Source organism: Pleurodeles waltl, chromosome 4_1 (assembly GCF_031143425.1).
Source record: "Pleurodeles waltl isolate 20211129_DDA chromosome 4_1, aPleWal1.hap1.20221129, whole genome shotgun sequence".
Taxonomy (NCBI): Eukaryota; Metazoa; Chordata; class Amphibia; order Caudata; family Salamandridae; genus Pleurodeles; species Pleurodeles waltl.
The window spans coordinates 1,009,125,399-1,009,149,521 of record NC_090442.1 but is presented as its reverse complement, the minus strand read 5'-3'; the positions used below and the strand labels follow the sequence as shown (position 1 = coordinate 1,009,149,521).

The 24,123-nt window shown below is 43.2% G+C and overlaps 1 protein-coding gene across 5 annotated transcripts in view; it reads left to right on the top strand.

Annotated features, from left to right (window-relative positions):
- The window catches only part of KMT2E (lysine methyltransferase 2E (inactive)), a 1,466,695-nt gene that overhangs the window by 413,925 nt on the left and 1,028,647 nt on the right, over window positions 1-24,123 (top strand). For all 5 annotated transcript variants that reach the window (XR_011202375.1, XM_069229869.1, XM_069229870.1 and 2 more), the window contains one exon: window positions 23,193-23,273. Coding sequence is in view for 4 of the 5 variants with exons in the window: in XM_069229869.1 (XP_069085970.1) it covers window positions 23,193-23,273 (81 nt within the window). In the remaining variant the exon portion in view is untranslated. The remainder of the gene's footprint in view (window positions 1-23,192; window positions 23,274-24,123) is intronic.

The following is a 24,123-nucleotide window of genomic DNA, read 5'->3' as shown; positions in this document are numbered from 1 at the left end:
TTCTGATCTAGATGAACCAGATTACCTATAACTTTCCCCAGTCTTCTAGACAGAATCCCTGTATACAATTTATAATCTGAATTCAGTAATGAGATAGGTCTGTACGATGAACAAGACATTGAGTCCTTGCCTGGTTTTAACAATAAGAAAATTATAGCTTCATTCCATGATTTAGGTACCTGTGCCCCCTCTAATAGCATAGAGTTGAATAATTCCAATAAAATTGGAGTAAGTTCCTCCCCCAGTGCCTTATATAACTTATTTGGTAGACTATCAGGCCCAACTGCCTTCCCTTTCTTCAAAGCTTTTATAACTTCAGCAAGCTCTGCCCCACTTATCTCACTACCAAGTAGCTGCCTTGCCGATTCATCCAGAACAGGGAGATGAGCTTTTTTCAGAAAAGCTCTAATCGACTCCTCTGAATTTGCATGGTTCTCTGAATACATTTCTTGAAAAAAAGATACAAAGGCCCCCTCTATTTCTGATTGCTCTACAAAAGGCTGACTTGCAGAATCCAATTTAATCGATAAAATATACCTATTTGAATAGTCTGACTTAACCTTCCAAGCTAACAATTTGCTACACCCTTCCCCGTATTCATAATGCGCATACCGACTACTTTCCCACTTTAACCTATTGCGATTCTCCAAGAAAAAATCTAAGTCCATCCGAACCTTTTTCTCTTGACGTGCCAAGTCCTCTAGTTGCCCTTCCTTCCCTTCTCTTCGTGCATTATGCATTAATACCTGTAAGGTATTTAAAGATGTTTCCATACCCTCCAACTTCTCCTTCTCTTCGCGACGTCTATAAGTCACCAGGCTGATAAGTCTCCCTCTAATACAGGCCTTATAAGTATCCCAAACACACCATAAACTTGCTGATCCTCGATTCAAGTCAAAATACTCTCTTGTATCTTTCTTTAACACCTCTACTATTGAGTCGTCTAAAAATAAAGAGCGATTTATTGTACTCCTAGAACCCAGACTCTCCACCTTAATACCCAGATGTAGTTTTAAAGCTGAATGATCCGAAAGGTGTGCTGGGGTATGGGCTACCTTTATCACATCTGGACACAGACTCTTATGTATTAAAAAGAAGTCTATTCTAGATTTATGTCCATATTTTTTATTATGGAATGTATATCTATCTCCTTCACCCCCTTTCCAGTGCCAGATATCTATCAAACCTAAGTCCAGCATGGCTTGCTTCACCTGTGACCTAGTTTTAGGTGAGTTGACTGTACCCCGAGGGGTCGATTTATCTAGAGCAGGATCCAACAATATATTAAAATCACCTCCTCACACTACCGGATACCTAGCTAAAAGTAAAACATTGTATAATTCTTTAAATGATGTCGGATCGTCTAAATTTGGACCATAATAACCTGCCACTGTAACCCAGTATCCATATACACACACTTCTACCACTACCCATCTACCCCTGGGATCTACTTGCACATTTCCTACCTTATAGAGTTTTTAAGCAAAATTGCCACACCTTTGACCGCACAAGATTGAGTAGAACACGCACTATATAACACCCATTTCATTCGTTTAAGCCAATTTTGCCACTCTTCCCGTTGTAAATGAGTTTCCTGCAATATAATAATCTCCTCCTCGGCCAATCTTAAGTACTCAAAAATCTTCCTCCTCCTATGCACCACCCTTAGGCCATTAACATTCCATGAGAGAAACTTTAATCGTAAATTACCGTACTTAGTCATTTAAAAAAAAAGAAGAAGCCTGGTCACTAACTTCCCCCCTCCTATCTAACCAAATTATGAGGACTCTCTCTTATTTTTATCCTTTTGTACCCACATGCCCCTACACCCAGTGCCAAACCACCCCACCCCTCCACCCACCAAACCAGCACCCGACCATACCCCCCCACCACCCCCCAGGGGAACCCTCCCTACTTCTTTTAGGATAACCATCCTGCTATCCTTATTTGAGCTCTCCGTCGGACATGATTTCCCATTTCTACTGAGACGCCTTAATTTGCTCTATGAAAACCCTAACCTCCCCCGGATCTCTCATATTGTACATTTTATTTCTCCACATAATACGTAAAGCAGCCGGGAACCTTAACTGTACCGTGGCCCCAAGAGATCAGAGCTCCTGCATGAAATTCCCCAATTCCCACTGCCTATCCAACGTTGCTTTAGACACATCCGATCTCACACGGAAAGACCAGTCTCCTTTGGAGAAAGTTCAGACTTTAAGGGCTTCGGATAGAATTCTCTCCTTGATTGTATATGTAGCAAAGTTTATCAGAATCCTCGTGGGGTTTTTCCTTCCGGGGTTCTTCCTAAACGGGTCCCGATGAACTCTTTGGATGACCTCCTCTAAATTCAACGAAGCTAAGCTCGGAATAGCCTCCTTGATTAGCAAAGTCACATAACCTTTAATGTCCTCTCCTTCTAAGACCTCAGGAACTCCCAACAGCCTAATATTGTTTTTCCTCATATTGTTTTCCAACGACTCCAGCTTATCCTGCAACATCTTTTCTCCAAGTTTTTGTTGTGAGATATCCTTAGAGTGTGCCAACAACCGCTCCTCCTGGGCCTCCACCACAGCCTCCAGCTTACCCAACCGATCTGATAACAAATTAATTTTAATCTCCAACACTTCCTGGATTCTAACTTGATTATTTTCTGAGATCTCAAACTTCTCCCTGATCTCTTTAGTAAGAGAAATTAACAATTCCTGCACATCTGTGCTATAGGTTGCTGAAACAGCTGTGGGAGAAGCCTCTACTTCCGGCAAAGTTAGTATGACAGAGGAGGCCTCCATTTGTCCTACTAGGTCCTTTGCTAACTGATCTGACATATTACTATCAGAGCCCGCAGATTGTTTTGTTAACCCCAGACCACCTAAAGAAGGTTGAACGCTTGCCATACCCTGCGGGGGGAGAGTTGTTTTCCATAATATCTAGTGATCAAAGACTCACTTTTCCCCGCAGGGTCAGCCCGACCTTCCTCTGAAGAAAATTGGGGCACTTCCAAGTGTGATACTTTATGTTCAACCCCCCCTCACAGCACCTTTACTGCAAGTCTCAACACCACTTTCACCTCTGTTTTTTTATCTATAGTCGTTACTGGTAAATGGGGATTAACACTCTCCCCCAGGGGGCCAGGCTTACCTTTCTTTACACCCTCCAACTCACTGATCTCTGCCCGGGCGCCCCTGGGGCGGCGCTTGACTGGCGACATACACTGTGACGCTCTTGTGCCGTCCCCAACTCCTCTCCTCGAACTTCCACTAAGGTTTTTCCTAATAGAAAACCCAGGGGTTTCTGGTAGTCCTCCACGAAGAGAGCAGCGAGAGGTGTAGCGTCCACAGGGCGCACACCCCTCGCAGCTTCTGCCCATATGCTGGAGTCTGATGCGCGGTTCCAGCACCGCTCCTCGCCCCTTTTCGCCGGAGCGCGCGTCTCCCCTTTCCTGTCTGCCGTTTTCTTAGCGACCCTTCCAGGGCCGTGCACAAATACGGCTAAAAGAAGGCAAAAATGCGGCCACAAACAACACGCGGCTTGGGAGCTCCCAGCCCGCCGTTGCTCTCAACAACCCGTCCGGGGCCGAGCCTGAGCACAAATGCGGCAAAAAAACAAACAAAAAACACGGCCGCAGACACACGCGGCTTGAGAGCTCCGACGCTCCGCTCCACTTCCTCGATCCAGGCACCAACGCAGCGTAACGCTCAGACGCCTTGGTCTCCGACGGAGAGCTCGCGGACCAGCTCTCTAACTGGCCGCCATGTTCCCCGCAACCGAGTCACCTTCGCCAGCATCACCCTTGATAATATCGTCATCGCCGTACTCCTCAATGACGATAACGCCCATCAAGATCAGTTCTAAACCTTCCTTACCGTGGACGATGCTCCAGATAAAGAAACAGTCGGCGAAAGCTTCTAAAACAGATCCGCCGATGCTAATTTTCCGCTCTTCCTCGTTGGAATCGTGAACGTCAGAAAAGAAATCAGCGACGTCAGGAATATCCAAACCTGCACCATCGATGTCAACGCTATCGTCGTCAACACGATTGACGTCAACATCCTCAACGGCAGCACTGTCAATAACGACACCGTCAATGGCAACACCAGAGTCTACAGAAACACTGTTGACTGCAACTCCGTCAACGGCAGCAAGGTCACTTCCATTGACAAAGCCTGATCTATAAGTACACTAACCTTAGCGGTCATACCCTTAAAACACAAATTATCACAGGAGATACTACTACTTTCTCCTACTTCACTCAGCTGAAGTTGCAGATTGTCGGTTCCTGGAGGGCCCAGTTGCATTCCCAGTGGACAGAAGATGAAGTAAATGATGCAAAGGAGTCCTGCTGGAATCTTGCACATTGAATCTCAGAACCCACCCAGGAGGGAGACCCTAAATAGCCCAGGAAGGGGGATTGGTAACCTAGCAAGGTGACCACCTATCAGGAGAGGGCTGTGACGTCACCTGCCTGACCTGGCCACTCAGATGCTCCCAGGGGCCTCTGCCCACCTTGGATTTAAGATGACAGAATCAAGTAACCACCTGGAAGAGCTCTAGACACCACCCCTTGGGTGGTGATGAGCAGGGGAGTGGTCACTCCCCTTTCCATTGTACAGTTTCGTGCCAGAGCAGGGACTGGGGGTCCCTGGGCTAGTGTCAACTGGTTTATGCAAGGAGGACACCAAATGTGCCCTTCAAAGCATCACCGGTGGCTTGGGGAGGCGACCCCTCCCAAGCCATGGAATACCTATTTCCAAGGGAGAGGGTGTTACTACCTCCCTCTCCCACAGGAAATCCTTTGATCTGCCTTCCTCTGCCTGAGGTGGTCAAGCAGCAGGAGAGCAGAAACCTCTCTGAGGGGTGGCAGTAGCGTGGGTTTCCTGGAAAACCCCAGAAGGCTAGCAGGATCAATGTTGGGGGTCCTCTATGGAACCCACAGAGTTCATGGAATCATACAACCAATACTGGCAACAGTATTAAGGTATGATTCCGACATGTTTGATACCAACCATGCCCAGGTTGGAGTTACCATTATGTAGCTGGACACAGGGACCTGTATCCAGTACACGGGTAAAATGGCTTCCCTGCACTTACGAAGTCCAGTATAATGGAACTGGAGTTCGTAGGGGCACCTCTGCTCATGCAGGGGTGCCCTCACACACAGGTACCTGCACCCTGCCCTCTGGGCTAGGAGGGTGTACCATACAGTGACCTGGTGCAGTGACCTGTAGTGAAAGGGTGCATGCACCTTTTCACGCAGGCTGCAATGGCAGGCCTGCAGGCACATTTTGCCTGGACTCCCATGGGTGGCATAACAGATGCTGCAGCCCATGAGGAACCCCTGGTGCCCCAATGCCCTGATTACCCATGTACCATAAACTAGGGACTTATATGGGGGCACCAGTATGCCAATTGTGAGGTGTGCAAAGCCCTAATCAACGAAATTTAGAGGGAGAGAGCAGAATCATTGGGGTCCTGGTTAGCAGGATCACAGTGCAAACTGTCAAAACACACTGACAGCAGGCAAAAAGTGCAGGGAACTGTGCCAAAGAGAGGGTACTGCCTTTGAATTTGGCAAATGTGAAAGAAAAGTTTCAAGTGTTTGCAAGATCCTTCTTTGTCCAGGCCAGGCCCCAGACACACACCAGGGGGTCGGAGACTGAATTGTCTGAGGGCAGGCACAGTCCTTTCGGGTGTGAACAACCATTCCTCCTTCCCCTCTAGCTCAAATGGCTCATCAGGATATGCAGGCTACACCTCCTCCCCCTTTTGTGTCACTGTCTAGAGAAGAGGTGTGACCAGCCCAACTGTCAAACTGACCCAGAAGGGGAATCCACACACAGGCAGAATCACAGGATGGTTTAAGCAAGAAAATGTCTGCTTTCTAAAAGTGGCATTTTCAAACAGACAATTTAAAAACAAACTTCAATAAAAGATGTATTTTTACATTGTGAGTTCAGAGACCCTCAAATCCATATTTACATCTGCTCTCAAGGGGAATCTGCGCTTTAAGGATATTTAAAGGCAGCCCCCATGTTACCCTATGAGTGAGATAGGCCTTGCACAGTGAAACCGAATTTGGCAGTATTTCACTATTAGGACATACAGAACACACTAGTATATGTCCTACCTTAAACATACACTGCACCCTGCCCCTGGGGCTACCTAGGGCCCAGCTTAGGGGTGCGTAACATATAGTAAAAGGGAAGGTTTAGGCCTGGCAAGCGGGTACACTTGCCAAGTCGAATAGGCAATTTAAAACTGCACACACAGACACTGCAGTGGCAGGTCTGAGCCATGGTTACAGGACTACTATTGTGGAGGGCACACCAGTGCTGCAGGCCCACTAGTAGCATTTGATTTACAGGCCCTGGGCACCTCTAGTGCACTTTACTAGGGACTTACCAGTAAATCGAATATGCCAATCATGGATAAACCAATCAATAGTACAATTTCTATAGGGAGCTCTTGCACTTTAGCACTGATTAGCAGTAGTAAAGTGTGCAGAGACAATAAACCAGCAAAAACAGACCTGAAAAAATAGGAGGAAGAAGGCAAACAGTTTAGGGATAACCCTGCAAAAAAGGGCCATTTCCAACACTCTGGTTATATACAGATGCTGTAAACATCAGATGTGGGCCGGCATAGCCCCATATCTTTACCTTAAGGAGTGGAAGGAGTGAACACTGGCTATCCTATGTGAAGGAAAGAAGACATCAGCTGTCATGATTGAAGGACCCATAGATGTGGCCAGCACCAAGTTTGCACTCTACTTTCATGAGGCTCATGGTACAACACCATCTCCTAGATATGCCTTTCAGTGGTGTTCACCTCTTTGGGAATTATGTGGACCATGTTTTACAGTTGATCAAGTCAGACACGGAAACCCTTTGCTGCCTCAGAGTTTTTCAGTGTCAAGTGCCCTTTAATGAGGCAAAGGCAAGAAGTTGCTTATTTTATAAAGGCGGTTACTCACCATACCATCCTGCACAGCAGCAATCTTTACAGACTCCTTACTGTACGTAGTCATACTATTCACCTCCATCACGTTCCTACTCATCATATTCCAGACAACAACTCAAGAAAGTCTTCTAGACAGGGCAAGCAGCAGGACTCTTCCCAGCGACAGCGACTTACAGCTGGTCCCGGCTTCCCAGTCTTCAATGCCCGTTCCATCAGGTCCTATGGGGGAATATAATCTCTGCCTTTTATTCTCAAGGGCATTTTAACTAATTAGTGGATACTGGATTTGGGAGGCATGAACATAATCCAGATTTATTAAAGACTGCTGCAATTTTCACTCACTACCAGCTACACCTCTGAAAGGCAGGGATACTGTCCAAGCCCTAGAACCCAAGCTCAAGTCCCAGTTATACAAAAGGTTTTACTCCAGGTTTTTCCTTGTAGCAAGCTAAAGATAGGGAGATTGGTGCCCCAGTCCTGATCTTCGACAACTCATCCAATACCTGAGAAAACACAACATTCAGATTGTTAACTGTTCATTAGGTGCTTCAGTTGCTTCAAGAAGGACGATATGTGACTTCTTTAGACTCCAGAACACCTACTTCTGTGTATCCATTCTCCCCCGACATTTCAAGTACCTAAAATTCAAGATACTTGGGCTCCACTGTGAACTCAAAGTGGTACCCTTTAGCCTCAAGTCAGTGCCAAGGATATTCACAAAGTGCATAGCCTTATTGTAGCCTTCCTGCATCGTCAAGGCCTTCAGTTCTTCCTGTACCTCTGCATCTGATTGGTGAAGGGTAGATCCTTGGAAAGCACTAGCTAGTCCACACAGAAGTGCTCAGATCTATTCTAGAAACTGGGCCTTTCACTGAATGTAGCAAATCTCAGCTCTAGAAAATTAATGCTACCCAATTGCTAGGCGCTATCTTGAATAGCAAAGAGGTCTAAGCTTTCCCATCAGAAGAAAAAATGCGCCTACAGTCTCTTCCTGACTTTCTCTATTGTCAGATTAGGAAATTAGACATGACTCCTGCCTGCCTCTTCAAATATTTGCTGGGTATGCTGTGATCCCGCATTTCATTGATGCCATACTGCAAAGTGTGGATGTGTGTTTTGCTTTCACTAATGACCAAGCTGACAAAAATCTCTGGAATGCACTTCTCAGTTCAGAGAAGACATTTATTATTTCACTACGAGGTTCCTAAAAAGGAGATTAGTAGGTTGAAAGCACACGTTTAAAAATAATCACAGCAATGAAAGGAAAATATGCCAAAATGATTCTCAACTGCAACGTACACAGAAAATATATGTAGTTATAATTATATTATGCAAAGCAAATAATGAAGTAAAAATTAATCACTGTAGGGCCTGTCAAATGCTTCATCTTTCTTATGCCAACAAGAAGATGACCTCGTTCAACTGCGAGAAAGATCTCCACCCTCACGGGACAGTTGTCAGGCATTTGACGTCTAATCCTGACCGAGGTCTTGAAATTCACCGCTACTGAGCAGGGCTGTCTTTTTATATCTTAAAGAACAGGAGAAGGGACTTTCTGGAAAAAACCCTCCCATAAAAAAGAAATATTCAAAAATGCTGGCTAATGTAGGTCAGAGTTGAAAGGAACAGGTTGGAACTGGGCAGTTTCCCAAATTGTCTCTCCCAAGCCCAAGTTGTTCCCTGCTTGCACTATAAACATCAGTCTGGTACATTCTTATCGTGCTGACTGCCTAACTCCTCCAATAATATGTCCTAGCTCTCTAGTGAGAAAGAGAACGAAAATAAGCACAGTTTACAATGTAGAAAAATCTGGACGGCTTTAACATGGCAGTGTCTAATGCTAAGATAAAGTCAATAGGCAGCTAAACTGAAAACAATATGTAATCTGCAACTGATGAACACTAGACAGCTAATCAAGGTGCAAAGTGGTGCAACACAAAGTCAGTAGCCAAAAACACCTATTTCACTACAATGTACCCACTGCAAAAGAATTTTGATACTAAATAGATACAAGTATCAGTATCCTTTGACAACTAGTCCTAATTCACAGACCAGACTAAAGAAGCCTTAAAGTGGATGAACCGAAAAAATGTAACATAAGGCTTACCCTTCCAACCTCAGCAGACTAATTTTGTAGTGGCAGCAAACGTGTCTCTAGAAAGTTTCAGAGCCGGCTTTCAAGAATTGGAATCAAAGGGCCACTGTTAAACCCATGAAAGGACTTTCTTGTGAATGTAATGGAACTTAGGGTGGTCCTAAAGGGCCTATAGTATTTTCCCCCAAGGCTAGAGAATTCACAGGTAGTAGTCAAAAAGGACAATATGACTACAATGTTTTATAAACATGCACAGTGGCACAAAGTTCTGCACACTCTCTGGTGAACCACTGCTCCTTTGGGATTGGGTAATACAGCAAGGAATCAAACTAATGGAATTCCTCCTGGTTATAGTCAACAAATGGATGTATGACCTCAGCAGAATAATAAGTGTCTCTCACAATTGGGAACAGCATTAGGATGTATCGAACTTTGATCTTCAAGCATTGAACAAGAAATACAAATACTTGGCTAAAAGACAGTGGCATCCAGGGCCGAGGGGCAATGATTTTTCAGTCTCATGGCTTAAGGCCTATGCTTACTCCTTTCCATTGCTTCCCCTTGCCCTGAAGAGAGAATCCTAGCAGTTGATCGTCACAGTTTTGGCAAAGGCACCACCCGTGCTAGTATACTAACCACCTGTACCTCTGTGGGCAAGTTACAATCTTCTCTTCAGGAAAAACAGTTTTCTGTTATGGCCCATAATCCCTCAGTTTATCATTTTAGCACCTGAACATAAGGTGTTTAAACACTTAGACAGTCCTCTAGATTATGGATACATTCTCTGCCTAGCTAGAGCTTCTTATGTTACCAAAATCGAACATGCAAAATAGAAGAGTTTCTGCCTTTGGTGCGAAGATTGTGACCTCCACCCTCTATATGTTCATTAGATCAAATTCTGTCCTTTGTCTTGCAACTAGCACGGTCAGGGCTTGTGTATGCCTCTATTAAGGTCAACCTGGCTGCTTTTCCAGGTTTCGACACAGTACTGGACAATCATCTTTACTGCCAACAAGGATCATTAAGGAGTTCCTTATAGGTCTGTTCACTATGTTTCTACTTGTGCTCTCCCTAACCCTCCAGTAGCAACTAAATACAGGTCAAGGTCAGCTAATGAAATTACCATTAAAACTCATTCACAAAGCTGACCTCTAATTTGAGGCACAGTAGCACTCACTGGTGGCAGGTTGGAATGCAGAGGGAAGTTCCCCATAGCTGCATGTGTATTTTTAGTTTCAAGTGTACCACTTCACAGCCACTGTTCCCTGTAACACCATCTTCTGTCTCTTGCTCATACTCCCTTGACTGTTAGTGATTATCTAAGCCCACCCTTGATGTGAGACATCATGGCTTCTTTCAAGTCTCGGTCACATGCATGTTCTTGTCCCACTTCCTCTTTCTAGCCCATTTTCCACACGCCCAGGGTACCTCTATCACTGCAGCAGTAAGTGTGCATGAAACTGCCATACCTGCCACATCTGAGCTGCCTTTTGATGCATGCTTGGATTGTTCAAGTTGTTGGCTCATGTAAAATGACAGTGATTTGTTTTTTCCTCTGGTTAAGGCGATATGCTCGTGAAAACATTTTCTTTTGGTTTCTACTTAATGGGGTAATAAATTGTTTTTGGTTCAATAGAATATTAAAAATAGGATTGAAATGTTGCTCTTGAAAGCTTTGTTTGTATATTGTTAGAGAGATGTTGCAGTGTGGCCATTGGTTTGGAGGTGCCCATTGGTTTGGGGGTGGTAAATGGTGGAGAACTTGCAAATTATTCCATACTTTTTCATCATGGGCTGTATATATGCAGACATGAAGTATGTACCCCGTCAGATACCACTCCTTTGGGGAAACCCACTCTGGTAAAAATCCCCATCAGGGCCTTTGCCCCCGCAGGTGCAGTGGTGGTCCTCAGAGGGATGGCCTTGGGGTACTGAGTGGCGTGATCTACCAGAACCAGGATAGACCTGTTGCTGGAAGCAATCTTGAGGATCCATAGGCCTAAGAATGTTGATGCCCACCCTCTCAAAAGGGGTGCTAATGACAAGTAAGGGAGTAAGTGAGGGTAAGTAGGTCACACAGGTCCTACAGAATGCATCTGTGGAAGTCCTGCTCTTAGGCCAATAAAATTCGGGGACAAGCCTTGCGGGGATGAGGTCTTGATCCAATTATCCTGCAGGTGGAATCTCGTGAGCCAGCTCCTCCCTACTCAAATGAAACAGCCACAGGATATTGACCACCTCTGTTGTCAGTCAGCTTCTACAACATTGGTGGAATGCATTGGGAATCACCTGGTCTGGGACTACCAGCTGACTCCTTACCATAGTCCTTAGCAGGAGCCCATTCAGGCATATGACCCCTTCCAAGAGCATTACCCTTACAAAGAGCCCGAGGAAGAGCAGCATCAGGCAAAATGGACCATTAGTGGAGTCCCTGTCTCTTTGGTCACCGACTTGCGCATGATGATAAATGACCACTATGAAAGGTTTCTTGAGGCGACTACCTCGACACAAAAGACCCCAATGTTTGCTGACATTCCAGAGACTACCTTTTCCAAGAAGCCCTATCAGGCCACAGCAACAGGAAAGGCCTGTGCTACCACCTATTACGATTAGGGATACCTTCGCTGATAGCGATGGGGACCAACAGCCTCAGGAAGGTGAAATTCCCTTTGATTCTGTTGGGGATCACCTATAATGAGACAACTTTGTTGCACCACTATCTGTATCGCCTACTTCAGCTCCAGTGGACTCCCAGCCGATATAGGTGCTTTCATGAGCTCCTGAAATGAGCGTCCAAGCGCTCCGATTTGCCACTCCTGGCTAAGCAAATCAAATGCTTTCTTTATGATTTCAAGGATTCGGCTCACTGCACATCAATCTGTATCCCCATTGTAGAATACATGTGGCAAGAGGGTTTAAAATTAAGTAAAGCACGGTTTCAATAGCCACAGTTGTTCCAAAACTGGACAAAAAATATAAGACCCCTTACAGTTCCCCAACTTGCCTTATAGGGCAGCCTCACTGTGACTCAGTTATAATGCAAGCAGCCCAACGATGGGCTAAAAATCCGTCTTCTCCTTGCTTGACCCCACCAGACTGGATAATATAGGAAAGTGGTTCCCGGCCATGGCGGCAACATCGATTAGAGCCTCTAATGCACTGGCTATGCTGGAAAGATACGACCGTCAGATGTGGTCTGACATGTCAGCGTTTCTGGAATATCTCCCAGAAGACAAGAGGAAAGAGGCAAGGGAAATACTGTTGGAAGGAGAGGAGGCCTCTTTAGAGATTACAGATGCGGCCTTGGACATATCTTCTACTGCTGTGTGCCAGATGGCAGGAGCCACCGTCTTGCATTGCTAGAGTTGGTTGAAAGCAACATCATTTCGCCAAAAGTGCAAGCAAAAATCCTTGACATGCCGCTCAATAGGGAAAATCTTTTCGTAAAGCATGTGGACGATGCTTTGCAGTTGATAAAATCAGACATTGAAACCGCTTGTTCCCTGGGCACACTTCAACAGCAATGCTTTTAGTCCTTTTGAGGAGGCATCTCGAGTACCTTACCAAAAAACTCGGTACCAGCCTTAGTCCCAGCAGAGTTTTCGATCGGCATATCATTTCCAACAAACCTACAAGATTCCTTCAGTGTCCTCCGCCAGCTCATAGACGTCCCCTGGCTGGAAGAATGTTCCAGGATGGTTCAAAAAGACAATGATACATCCCAGGCACCAGTCATCTCAATCCCACCTCAAAAATTCAGAAATGCCCTCTCCAAATTTTACAATCAGTGGAAGAGTATCTCTTCCGACAAATGGGTGTTAGACTTAATCCAGCATGGTCACACCCTGGAATTTGTTCAAAAGCCTGCCAGTTTTCCACTGCACAGAACATTGCACCACTATCTCTGTCTGCTGAAGCAGGAAATCAGTCTACTTCTCTCCAATGATGCACTAGAGGAAGTCCTGTTAAATCATCGCAACACAGGGTTTTACTCAACTTCTTCCTCACCAAAAAGAAGTCAGAAAAGTGGAGGAAAGTAATGGACTTAAGGCTCTTAAACACATTCATCAAGAAATAGTCTTTCAGAATGCTGTTTTTACAGGATATTCTGCAGCTCGTAGATACAGGGGATTACAAAGCATCCCTGGACCTGCTAAATACGTATTTATAATATCTCCATCCACGTCAAGCACCGAAAGTTCCTGCGGTTCAAGGTGGCAGGGTGCATTACCAGTATAAAGTGCTTCCTTCTGGGCTAAGATTGGCTCCAAGGGTCTTCACGAACTGCATGGCTCCAGTAGCGGCTTTTCTGAGGAGCTCAGGGCACCAGGTTTTTCCATACCTGGACAACTGGCTCATAAAAGCACCCACTTCTCATTCTGCAAGAAAATCGACTTGTGCCTGTCTGCAGCTGTTCAAAACTCTAGGCTTCAAACTGAACAAGGAGAAATCGTCCCTAATTCCTTCCAGGTCATCAATCTTTCTGGGAGCAATTCTAGATACAGACTTTGCCATGGCTTTCCCCACCGCAGAAAGGATTAATCAATAACAGCATCTCCCTCTGCAAAAAGGTTCACTTCGATACAGAAATACAAGTCAGTGTTGGGGATGATGTCATCCTGAATCCTGTTGATTCCAATCTGTCGTCTTCGTATCGAACCATTGCAGGAGCAGCTGGACGAGCAATAGGTCCAGTGCCAGGAAACCTTTGAGGATATAGTTTAATTTACATCGAAGCTGAAGTTGGCGATATCTTGGTGGATGGACACAAACAACCTCTTGCTGGGTCTCTCATTTATTCCTGTACAGCCACATATAGTAATGATGACAGACACCTCCTTAGAAAGCTGGGGAACTTATCTGAAGGACTTGGAAATCCATGAAAAATGAACCACTCAGGAGGCTTTGTCAAACATAAATCTCCTAGAATTGAAAGCGGTTTCCCTAGGCATCCAGGACTTCAGGTCTTCTGTCCCAGGATCTGCAACTCTTCAGCCTTGGTAAGAACAGACAACAGTACAACCATGTTCTATCGCACCAAACAAGGAGGAACAAGATTGCAGGTTCTTTCAGCTCAACCACAGCAGATCTGGGAATGGTTACTTGCCAGCATCATCACCTTGAAGACAGAACATGTCCCAGTGATACAGAACGAATGGGCAGATACCTTAAGCAGGACAAACAAACAGTGCCACTACTGGGAACTCAATCAGCGGTAATTAATGCAGGTGTTTCAGCACTGAGGGACGGGGAGTCTCCAAACCTAGATCCTAGATCTCACAACAAGAAATGCAAGTTGTATGCACGCAGGTATCCTCAATCAAGTTCTTGGGAAAATGCATTCCACCTAGCATGGACAAGGATGTTTGCATATACTTTCCCTCCATTCCCACTCATTCCCAAAGTCATCTACAAAATGAAGCAGGAGCCTCATCCACTTTTATTCATGGGCAAGACAGTACTAGTTCCCAGAGCTTATTTTCCCACCGGAGTGCACACACTTTCCATTCCAGCTATCTCAGGATCTTCTGTCAGTGAAAGAGGAGCAGATTGTACATCCACAGATACAATCTCTCAACTTGTCCACTTTGCTCCTCACAACAAATCTGTCTGAGGATTAGCAATTGGTTATCCAGCTTGTGTTGATTCCACATGTAAATGATGTAAATGTTACTCTGCAAAATGGAAGAGGTTGTGCTCCTGGTGTAGCTCTGTCTCGTCAAGAAAGCCAAATGGATCCCTGAAAAACTACCCAATGATATTGAAGCGGGACAGGGAAAACACAGTACCAAAAAACATAAACAGACAACCCACCTCCAAGTAAGGCTGACACTGGTGAGTCCATTTTCTTCAAAGGCTAATCTATTATACTGAAATATAGGACTTGAAAACATAGGTTCACTTGCAAATCCTGTCCTTTATTTACAAATCCTCAAAAACAAATGTATTTGTATGATATAACCAATTCAACATTTGAAAAATATTTATCAAAAGAACCCTTACTCCTAGAAAAACAAAAAAAGATCATTAAAGAAATTCACATGCGTACTCTGTCATACTTATCAGACATACCAAACATACCTCAATCTCCATTAAAACATCACAATAACGACCCCACTAGATATTACTGTCTTCTCCAACATAGAATGCAAGTAATAACAGTTCGTAGTCTAAACACCTAAAATATATCCATAGTATTGCTTAAATATAACCATGTCAGTCAATTGCACTATCTTGCCATCAACAAATCCTATTATTTCAGACAATAACCATACACTATACAAACACATAAACAGCGTCAATGAAGTCATATAAATGCAATATATTTTTGAGACAGTAATGCTAGTCTGAATCGGAGGGGTTGGTATACTAGTGCCGACGTGTTTTGGTATCCAGCAGGAAAACTACTGCGCACCTTTATGAGGGCTAGGATAAAAACACCATACAGGGAAACAGGAACTGCTCTACTGTTCCAAAATTCCTTCTCAATCTAAACACATTGACATCTCTTAAAAAGAAAAAAAGAAAAAAAAAAGTCAAAAGTGTGAGAAAAAAGAAACAAACACCTCATTATGTCAGTCTAAGCAACTTTTTATTAATAATAGACTTACAAAGAGACTAATTATACCCCCAAAGTGTACGATTCCTCTAACAAACTGCCTCCATGTCAGGCAATCTAGAGAGCTCAGTCCCTGCAGCCCATATTATGTTCCCTGGAGCAGATTCTTCCTTATCTGCTGCAGCTCACAAAATGAGGACTGACCACTCATCTATTAAAGTTCACCTGGCGGCTGTCTCCAGATTCAGGAGGCGTAAAGGGGAACTTTCATTATCATCCATCAGGCTGGTTAAGGAGTTCATGAAGGGCCTATTTTGAGTCTACCCTCCAGCAAAGCCTCCACCTGTGGTACGGCAGCTACACACAGTCTTATCTCAGCTTACAGGAGGTCCTTTTGAACCAGTTCATAAGGCTCACTTGATAATTATTTCTTGGAAAGAAGCTTTTCTTTAGCACTCACCTCTGCAAAGAGAATAAGTGAAATATCAAGCCTTGACAATTCACAAACCATATTTGCAGTTTTGAGATGATATCAATTTTGCAAACTAACCCTACATTTTGCCAGAAAGTGCCAACATCTTTTCACCTCAATGAGCCCATCATATTGCCAACATTATTCAGTTTTACTTCTTCGCCAGGAGAGAGAGCCTAACATTCTCTTGACGGGAGACGTCTCAAGTTCTACTTCTGACCGAAAAAGGGGGGAGTATCCTATAACCCTCGCCTGCTTAGGATACCAACTTAACAATACTCACAGAAAATTTAGCAGGAAAGGGACAAATTCAATAATTATTGCACGGAACCAATATTGACTCTTGGTTCGAAGGGGTAAAGCTATTTTCCCTTATTTATTTCATTTAATAATACACAACAGCATCAGAGTCAGAGGAAGACTGCCTATCTATAAACTGATGAAACTTAGATGGACATATATACACTTATACATACACATTTACATTAATACCAGACATGTGGAACAAATAATACATACAGTGTCTAAAAAACATGTGCCCTACTCCAACGCTTTATAGGATAGTCACAAAAAAACACAATAAATATAGTGATCAACAATTACATGGTGGCCAAGGATCTTGCACCCAGCTGTATACTGCCTTAGATTCTTTGTAAAAGGTAGTAAGTAGTGCTATATAAATTTTGGAAATCAATTAATTATTTGCCCAGACTCCTTGAACCCATTAGAAATATGTCGACGCGTTTCGGCCTAACACCTCAAGGCCTCATCAGGACTGTCGGAGAACACTGGCACCACTTTCCATCTAATTAAAGAAAGTATCTGAGCTAGATTACTCAGTTCCCGAGTGCTATCTACTGGCGCCACTCGTTTTAAATACCGGCATCTGTGTGTTAATTTCGTAATGTTTTCCTGTCTTATGCCAATCCGCACAAGTTAGCGATCCCTGTGTAGTCAGACGAAGATGGAACGCTGCTCCTACTCTTTCGTGAGTCGCGGTCAACAGAACAAAGCTTTCCAGTAAATCTGACCAGCTCCTGATTTATTTTTCCACGCCAAGGAAAGGACAGGCTCTATTACAAGCGAGTATTGGTCGTTGGATGTCTGCAGCCATTATGTTCTGTCATGAGAAAGCAGGAAGGCCGTTGTCTGCAAAGGTGAAGGCACATTCTACAGGCAAGGTCGCTGCCTCTTCAGCCCAGTTTGCAGGGGTATCATTGCCTGACATCCGCATAGCAGCAATGTGGGTTCATGCTCATAACTTTCACAAAGTACTACTGCCTGAATTCCTGGAGAAAAGCTGATGTGGCAATCAGACAGCCCGCGTTACGGAGCCTGTTTTGCTAAGGTATGTAATTTTGTGCTATTTTTGCATACTTTTCTTGATGACTCTCTCTCTCTCTTTATATTTTACCTTTATCATAGGTTCTGGTCACATGATATTTGAGAAAATATTTGCATAAAATTCATGAGTGAAGTTTACTCGCAGTGTGGTAATTGTTATCATGGTGGGGTTGGTTGCTTCACCCGCCTCCATTTTTGCTTTATTACTACTTACTAGGCAGTTTGAAGCATGTGAATCTATGAAAGATATAATACTGGATAAAAAGCAAGTTACTTACCTGTATACTATTGTTCTCCAGTATTAATATCTTTCATAGATTCACATACAAACCCTCCTGCCACGCAGTTAGGGCTCACCATTATTAATACCTCTTGTTTTCTGATATTTTACACTTATGCTCGAAGTCTGAGGTATGGTGGTTCTGCAGGGGATGAGTGCTTCAGGGTCTCTGCTCTGACTGGTTAAAGTTTGGATGCATTAAAACAATGTCAGTTGGCGAGCAAAGTCTATTGTTTTCTATTAGGTTACTAATGCTTATGTTTACAGCACTGCCTTATACTACTATTAGTGTGGGAGTCCCACCATGACGACGGGGAAGATTCAAGCATTTGAATTTATGAAAAATATCACTACTGGGGAACCACAGTGTAAAGGTAGGTAACTTGTTTTATCCCTTCAATGCCTGTCAGTGACAGGTAGCTGTGTTCCTTTTTACAGCTTGTGTGAACATTACCTGAACGTGTATGTGTATGTTTCTGTGTGCGTGCATGCAGGTATGGGGCATGTGGAATGCGTGTGTGCATGAATGGATGTGAGTGTGCGTGTATGTTGTGTTGTGTGAATGCATGTGTGCGTGTATGTATGTCAGTGTGTGTGTATGGATGTATGCATGCATGGGTGATTGGGGGTATGTGTGTGCATGCGTGTGTATGTCTGTGCGTGTAGGTGTGTGTATGTCGGGGTGTCAGGAGGGGGAGGGAGGAATCTTAGGAAGGGAAGGGGGATGGGGGAGACCCTTATGAGTGCCAGGGAAGGAATTCCCTGGCACTGATAGTGCCTACCGCCATGGTTTTCGTGGTGGTAAGTAAGCCACGGAAACCATGGTGGAGAGCGGGGTCATATTCCCGTGTGCGGCCTAGTGATGGCCACTGGGCTAGAGACTGTAGTCTCCAGCCCGGCGGTCATTACTGCTGTGGCGGTCGGTGTGGTACATTGGCGGTTTGGCTTTTGCCAAACCGCCAATGTTATAATATGGTGGTATGTATCGCCAGCCTGTTTGTGGTACTACCGCCACTATAACACCGACTGCCGGGGTCATAATGACCCCCTGAGTCACTTCACCACTTCCGGTTGCAGCCGTTTCAGCTGATCATCGTCTAACTTCACAAGTGCATGTTGCCCTGGTTACTCTTTGAAGACTTACATGTACTACTACAAATCATACTCTTATACCCCCAGGGAAGACCACTTACTCCTCTGATCATCATTGAAAACTTCATTTGTAGCATTCCAAGTCAAGGCACTCGTGAGGACAATCTCATAGTTGTCTTGCTGCTACTCCCAGAGCAACAACATGTTGATTTGAATCATCAAGTGTCAAAAGATGCCAGGTTTGACTGACGCTTCACCTTGGAAAATTTCACAAGTTGATGAGTGCTAAATATTGTACAAAATTACTATTCTCACAGGTTTAAGTGCCTTCCACCTATAGTACTTTAAAGAAGTAACACAATAGCATTAGGATAGGCTGCAATTGGAGATAAACATTATTCTCAAGAAGCAGAGTGTGGAGAGGGGTCTCAGTACTTGAAAAGGAAATCCAATTAAAGCCATTTAATGTATGGTTTCAAAGAAAAGGGTTAAAGCAAGAATTCAGACCCACTCTTAAAAACAAATTAGTTAGGAAGGACAATAATGATTTCCCTTCACCCATTCTACCCTCAGCTCCTTCAAGGGGATTGGATCTGTCTCATAGATATTTGTGTCACCTGCTTCCATATCATGATAATGAGAAGCATCTGAAGTTTCTGGTGGGCAAAAATCACTGCCCATAAAATGTCTTACTGTTCAATCTCAAATAATCCCCAAGATATGTTTGGAAATGAATGGCAGTTGTTACTCACCTAAGAAGATAAAAATACATTTGCTTACCCGTATCGTGGCAGTTTCCCAGGATGCTTGATTCCGGTCCATGGAGGATCTGGCCTGGCGGTTCGGGCTGTACTGTTCCCTTGGGGAACAGGGTCAAGACTGATTTGCATATGGCTGGGTCCAAACTGGGTTGGCATGATGAGCAAAATAATTGATGGATTAAACCCACATCTGTGACTGGGGGTGAATGTTTGATTGGTTCCACATTTTGTCCTTCATTTGTGTTAGTTACATCATTAAAGCCTCAATGCAATAAAAGACTTTACAACACTTTCAGAAGATGGCCTTCACTTTCCATTATTTGGTTTTCAGGTTAATCAAGCCAGGTAGGCATCAGGCCCAGGTCAATCTATGCGCTACGTGGAAGTTCTTTTGGATACTCTGAAGCAGGGGGAAAGCTGTCAGTAGTTCAGCAGGTCCATTCCAGTCAGTAGCTGTTGTACCAACAAACCAATAACTGGGGGGCCTGTTATCCTTTCTTGCATTAGGGCCATACTGCTTTTACTATACAACTGTCGAGAAGCTAGAGTGCATCCTTCGGAGGCGATAATGTCTTACATGCATCTGAAGTACCACTCTCTTCAAAGGGTGATACATCTTACTGCACGCCAAACCTTGACTCTACGAGGATCCATAGGATCTTCAATTTCCTCATAACTCCCATTCATTGCCACGTGATACCTCTTCAGGAATGTCTAGAAATCCAGCAGTGTTGGTATGTAAGCAGCTGCAGAGACAAGCGGACTATCTGGCAGCAATTTAGTAATTTCATGGTACTGTTAATCAGGAGAGATATCATGCAATATAATCATGCTAGAATGGTGCATTTTATCTGAAATCCACCCTTCTGATGTTCAAGACAGACTGTCTCCTTGTTCAGTGAAACAGTACAACAATATTATACTACCTGAAAAAGCAAAGAGAGACACAATCCACCGTCTGAACCAAAAAAGCACAGGCGCTCTGCATATGGCTGTTGGCCAGGGATCTGAAGATTACTTCATTTCAGTTCCCCAAGGCAGACTTACTCAACAGAATGTTTCAGGAGACCCATGACTGGGTTCTGAACAATTCACTGCTGAACAACCTCTGTGAGTGGGGTTTACCAAAAATAAGAATTCATTGCATACATAAATCAATTGAAAGCTGAGATGTTCCTCCAAGTATTACCAGCCGAGATTGAGGTTGAGTGCCATTTTGCTGTACTGGTCAAGTAAGTTCAAGTATATATTTTCACCAGTACCCCTGATTCTGTGAGTCTTCATCAAGCTGAAATAATCCAAAGCCTGTATGATCCTAGTAGCCCAGCTTGGCCTTGGCAGTGCTGATTCAGTGACCTGATTCATCTGCGGGAGCATTCACACAGGAGGCTGAAGACCATATCTTCTCCACTGCTTCAGTGGCCACATCCTGTACTTGGCTGCTTGTGTATTGAACACATAAGTACCCTCTCCTGACCCACACACAGGATGGTATGAACATTCTGAAGCTTGCCAAAGGTTCATCCACCAGGGAATCATAGGCCTTCAAGGAGAAGAGGTTCAGCATCAGGTGCATTCAGAAGAACTTAGATCAGAGTTTCACTGGTGGGTCACAAACCAATATGTGGTGGGTCAGAAAAGTCTGATCAATAAATAAAGATGCCTTCACATTTTGTAATCATCTTGTCGCATTTGCTGTTCTTCAGATTCAGAGGTCACATGTCTGGCTATGTCTTATGACAAATTGCTGCTTATTCCTTTCACATGGGGATTGATGTGCACTTTTCTTTCCCTGACTGCAAAGTGAGAGGAGTTTTTAAAGTGAAGTATGTGACACTCTTGCTGGAGTAGAGGGACTGTGAAAGGAAATTCATGTAAATGAACTGTATGCATTCAGCAGTTAGAAAATTAAAAACCAAGCATTCTGAAGTGTTCTGGAAACAGTGAGTTTAATAGGATCAATGCAAATTTAGGACACTTTATTTGGTGATGCACAAATGATATATATTCACAGAAACCTGATTTACACACATTGTTTGTGTGCTATAGTGTTTTATCAGTAAAAATATAAGTATGTGCAAATGTAGTAATCATATCAATTGAAAATGTGCTCTCTGTAAATGACAATGTGATATCACACGAATCCTGGGTTACATTAAAAAATGACCCAGCCTTTGTGTCGGTTAAAGGTAGGTGGGTCACGAACGTTTGTTGTTCTGAAAATTGGGTCGTGATGCAAAAAAGTTTGGGAAGCATGACTTAGATCATGCCACATGTCAGGAATAGGTCGTACTTCCATGTCTTCTTGACCCAGATTAGGGTTGCAGTTTTCTTAAGGTAAAGCACACCTTGCCGCCATTACATTATTGTTTACATAAAATGTCCTTACAATTATTTGTTCACAATCCCTTTGATAAGGACTCCTAAAGCAGGGGTATCCAACCTTTTCAAAAGTGAGAGTTTACTTCTAATCAACGAAAAAATGTATGGATTAGACGAATAAAGGCTAAGCCACATAAATGTTGCCCTTAGAGCACCCAGTCCCGATGCAATGAAAACACAGCACCAATGCCACGAGCTGTATATGGAAAGATATACCAATGGGATCCCAAGGAACCAGTGTTTTCCTTTTGGTTTTATTTATCAATCACTGCTGAGAGGTGAGTGTCTCTATCATGCAGTATAAGGATACAGATTCTGTTATTGGTCAGAATCCTAAAAAATAGCTTTTTTTTCTACATGTTCTCCCAACACTTAGATGGCAGAAATAATGCACAGAATATGACTCTAGACCAAGTGTCAATTTGTAGAAGTATTCGTGGAGGTGAGTAACTTGTTCCTTGTTGTGGAGAGCTCTGAAATTGTGTGTTATATTGTGTTGCTGTCAACTACATTTTTCTTTTCCATTTAACTTTTTATCTTTTTCTTCCTCTTTCGGTCCTTCTACTTCCTTCTCCATCTTCTTTCCATTTCTCTTTTTTGTATTGTCTTTAGTTTTCTCTGTTTCGCTCTGTCTGTATTGCTCCACCTCTCCTGGTCTCTCCAATCTTCACTCCCTTCTCCTCTCACCAGATTTCATTTTTAATTGCTATTCAAATGAATAAGATACCTTTGACATTAGCTTCCCTGTGGTGCACACATTAGAAAGTGCTGAGCAGCTTTTACCCGTATGATACCAGATGAACACAATTAACCAATAATTGCATTCTAGTCTCTAGTTTTCCTATGAGTATGCCATATCGACCTATGTTTTTTTGCAAGTAAGATGGAAATGTTAGGCATAGAACTTTGCTTAAGGTACTTAGGTATATTGTAAATGAAATGCTTTTGAAGTATACATGAATGGATATCTGGCTTTGCTCAGTGTCGTGAGGAAATCTAACTATACTTTTTTTGGGGGGATAGAAAAAATAACAGTGAAGTGTTTTTTGCTTGTTCCCATATTGAGGGATTATGGAAAATCAGTTTGTATTCGTAGCAACTTGCCACTTTGTTTTTGAAACATATATTGTCTCTGTTCCCAGAAATTCAAATAATTGTTGCCTTATGAAAATTAGATAACTGCAAACGTATTTGCTAGTTTTAAACCTATACTTGGATCTGAAGCTCCTTTTCTCTTTTTTTGGAAGTGTTTGGCAACATATAGATTGCATGGGAATTGACAGGCAGCACATTCCTGACATATATCTTTGTGAACGTTGTCAACCCAGGTAAGTCATAGTTTGTTGATATGTTACTTAATAAAATTTGGAAAAATTGCATCCAGTTGAATTGAAGTAATATTTTGGGGTTCTACACAAACCTCTCTCTATTAGCATGTTTGTGTCACATTATTAAACAATGTACATTTTCTGTTAAACTCCAAATTTCTGAGTTCATAAGATAAATGAGAGTAATCAAGAAGTGGGCCGACATGTAGTCTGCCTTAGAGAAAAGAGATAAATCAGTAGACAGTCTAATGTGAAGACTGCTCAGTTCAAAAGCAAAGAAAGTCTAATTATCAAGACAGATAACAGTCCATGGGCTGATTGGTTTAAAGGTAGAGAAGAGTCTGTAATCATGAATCAAATAAACAGGCTATCGTAGAGTCTGCCTCTGTAGAAACAAGCAAAAGGTAAGGCAAAACTCTCTGGCAGGTCTAGCACTCATCCCATTAAAGGCACATTATATAGTTTCAGAAAAGTGAAGAACAACATGGTGTGAAAAGTTATCATAAGACTGTACTAGCAAAGATGCATTACATAAACCAATCAACTTTGTAGAATATGTTCTATATAAAATAAATTATTAGGAAATGCCTAAATCATGAATAAATAAATGCCAGATACCTTTACCCTACAAACAAGGGAAATTATGTTGCACTATTAAAGCACACTAAACAATAAGCCATTTTAAAAATGAATCGAACACAGTTGTGGCTACCAACAGCCTTAAATATTCCAACATATAAGAACATCTGGTCATGGCGTCCTCCTAAGGCACATCTATAAATACATTTTATTCAGTACAAGAAAACAACACAATGAAATGAATCCCATTTCAACAAATTTATTGAAAGGA